The sequence below is a fragment of the Olea europaea genome, unplaced genomic scaffold (assembly GCF_002742605.1).
Source record: "Olea europaea var. sylvestris unplaced genomic scaffold, O_europaea_v1 scaffold1374, whole genome shotgun sequence".
NCBI lineage: Eukaryota > Viridiplantae > Streptophyta > Magnoliopsida > Lamiales > Oleaceae > Olea > Olea europaea.
The window spans coordinates 166847-169514 of NW_019231251.1; the positions used below are offsets into that span (position 1 = coordinate 166847).

At 37.2% G+C, this 2668-nt stretch overlaps 1 protein-coding gene across 1 annotated transcript; it reads right to left on the minus strand.

Annotated features, from left to right (window-relative positions):
- Positions 1-331: 331 nt before the first annotated feature.
- On the minus strand, positions 332-2662 carry LOC111375423 (NADPH--cytochrome P450 reductase-like). The gene is made up of 7 exons (XM_022998238.1): positions 2495-2662; positions 2107-2203; positions 1710-1859; positions 1537-1614; positions 1324-1446; positions 1085-1198; positions 332-708 (listed from the first exon to the last, which is right to left on the minus strand). The coding sequence occupies exons 1-7, from the start codon at positions 2593-2595 to the stop codon at positions 628-630; spliced, it is 744 nt and encodes a 247-aa protein (XP_022854006.1). The 5' UTR covers positions 2596-2662; the 3' UTR covers positions 332-627.
- Positions 2663-2668: the final 6 nt, after the last annotated feature.

Genomic DNA, 2668 nt, shown 5'->3' on the forward strand with positions numbered 1-2668 from the left:
CTCATTTACAATCCCTAGGTACAATCTTTCTTCCTGCATTCATTGCAGACTAGTACAAAAGCCCACTTGTTTGATACCGTCTACTAACAGAGCAATCTGTCCACAATTTAATAAGAGTTTGACACTCTCTCTCCGACAGCCACTAGTGGGTTTTGGGGGTCCCATGGGTCCCAGCACATGTAAGAAAATGTCAAAGCAGCCTATCAAACTTTCTCTATCAAACTAGTTTAATTCATTTAATAATTGGTATCAACTACAAGAATAATGACTGATTTATCATTTATGGCATAGTTTAATAAGAAAAAAGCTAAAATAATGGTAGCGCAAAAAATTAGATCTTAGAAAAGGAATTTAATAACCTAAAGAGGCACTAAAATTACATCGGATCATGTCGGCTCACAAGGAAGATTACAGAGTTCAATAGCTACAACTAAAACTAACATTATGACACTGATAATTTCTTATATTATATATAATTACGTATAACTTACACGAACAAAAAATACACAAATAAAGCTAGTTTAAAGAATCGCAAGAACAAACAGCTGCTACACCACCACCCAAAAAATTTGCCATGCGGAGATGTTAAGTCTTTGCACATTGCGTTGACTGGAGGAATTATCATTATCACCATACATCACGCAGATACCTTCCAGTCGTCTGCAGATTCTTCACCATGCTCTCAGCTTTAGAGGTGTCCAGAGATCCCTGAAACAATAATCAATGGAATTAATTAGGCTTAATCAGCTAAAGAAGTTGACTTTATCATTGCCTCGAGCAATTCTGCTTTAAAATCTCAAAAGAGCCTAGGTTGAGTATATTAAAACTGATTGGTCACCGTCAGAGAGACAATATTACCAGAAAGACGAACTATTGCAACAATGGCTTGTGGGGTAAGGTGGACTATAGAGTGTCCAAGAAGAAAAAGAAGCTAAAATATCATCTATTATACAATCCGATCAAGTCTACTAGAACACCGTACCAAACAAGTCGGCAAGCCAAATTGGCACCAAAAGAAAAGATAATTCAAGAATGAAGCACGTGCACCTACTAAAGTAGTTACAGATGTCGTTCAGACACATACCTTCTCTTGCATGATGGTGTGCAGAGTTCGGTGAACATCTCGGGCCATGCCTTTGGCATCCCCACAGACATATAAGTAGCCTCCATCAGAAATCATGTTCCAGATATCTGAAGCCTGTTGTGCACCAAAATATGTTACTAAAAATTTGAAGACAATATGCAATCAAAAATCTTTGGACTTCTATTAAAATCTGTAGCCTGAAACTAGTTAGATAGTAATAGGTGGAAATGGTTGAACACCTTTTCCGTCATCTTATGCTGCACATATTCCTTCGTTGGTCCTGCACGTGAGAAAGCTATCACCAGCTCAGAAATTACACCAGCTTCAACATACTTATTTAGCTCTTCCTCATAGATGAAGTCCTGAAAATTGCGTGAACTATTTTAGAAAAATCTTATAATTAATATGTGTCTAGAAAACCCAATGTTACAAATGATTAGTGATTTACTAACCATTTTACTATTTCTGCAGCCGAAGAACAATACAGCAGGACCAAGTTTTGCTCCTGATTCCAAGAGAGCTAATCTTTCCTGAAATTTACAGATATTTGTTGAATCAATATATGTTCAGCATTAGGAGAAGCTAGGAACACATAGGATGTAACATGAATTGCTTTCTTACAAACCTGAAGGAAACCCCTAAATGGAGCCAAGCCTGTACCAGGGCCGACCATTATGATTGGCACTTTAGGATCAGCCGGGAGTTTGAAGTTAGATTGCCTAACAAAAATGGGAGCCCAACTGCAGTCAATGCTTTCCTCCAAAGAGACAGCATTCTGAAAAGGGATAAACGGTAAGCACCCACACATACGAGGGTTGTACAATTTACACAGATGAGCTCATTAGACTCAAAGATGGCACGTCCAACATATATACGAGTCCAGATAAATCTAGAACAATTTAAAATATTTAGGAAATACACTATTCCTTTGGTAATTAACTATTTCAATTTACTGGCATTTCCTTATATTTTATTCACTCAGCTGATATACGATTATATAAACCAAGTAAAAAAACCAATACCTTCATCCACGTTGAGCAGACACCCTTATGAATTCTTCCAATAGGTGTTTTCTCATAGACTAATGCACAAGTTACATGAATCCTAGAGGGTGCTATCCTGCAAAACATTTATCCCAGATGGAAAAAAAATGAAGAAAGAAAAGAAACAAAATAAAATAAGTGACATTTTTTTCTCATGTTATTACATCTCAAATCAGAAATGTTTTTATTTTTAATATCCACAAATAGACCTCATATCATAGTCAGCTTACATGAGCGATAAACAATAATGATCATTCCAAACATATTCCGAAAGCCCAGGACAAAAAATTTTCTTTTGGTTAATGGGCAACACATGGTGTAATGCTGTGAGCATAGAGAATAGCGGGGCAGGGAAATAACTACTCACTTTGGGGAGGATGAGATAGAATAATATCTGGGCTGCAGACGAGGAGCAATGGCTGCAAAGAAGACACCAAGTGAAGGTTTGGCAGATGGAAATTCTGCCATGACCTCGAGTAGGCTTCTCTGACTTGCAACTACCCACTGTGCATATTCATCCTAAAGAAAAAAGCAATGCTCT

Excerpts from the sequence above, each read along its gene's own strand:
- LOC111375423 (XM_022998238.1), bottom strand. The coding sequence starts at position 2,595 with ATGGCAGAATTTCCATCTGCCAAACCTTCACTTGGTGTCTTCTTTGCA. Across the intron at positions 2,204-2,494 it reads TCTATCTCATCCTCCCCAAA|GATAGCACCCTCTAGGATTC; the intron begins GTGAGTAGTTAT and ends AATGTTTTGCAG. Across the intron at positions 1,860-2,106 it reads TCTGCTCAACGTGGATGAAG|AATGCTGTCTCTTTGGAGGA; the intron begins GTATTGGTTTTT and ends ATCCCTTTTCAG.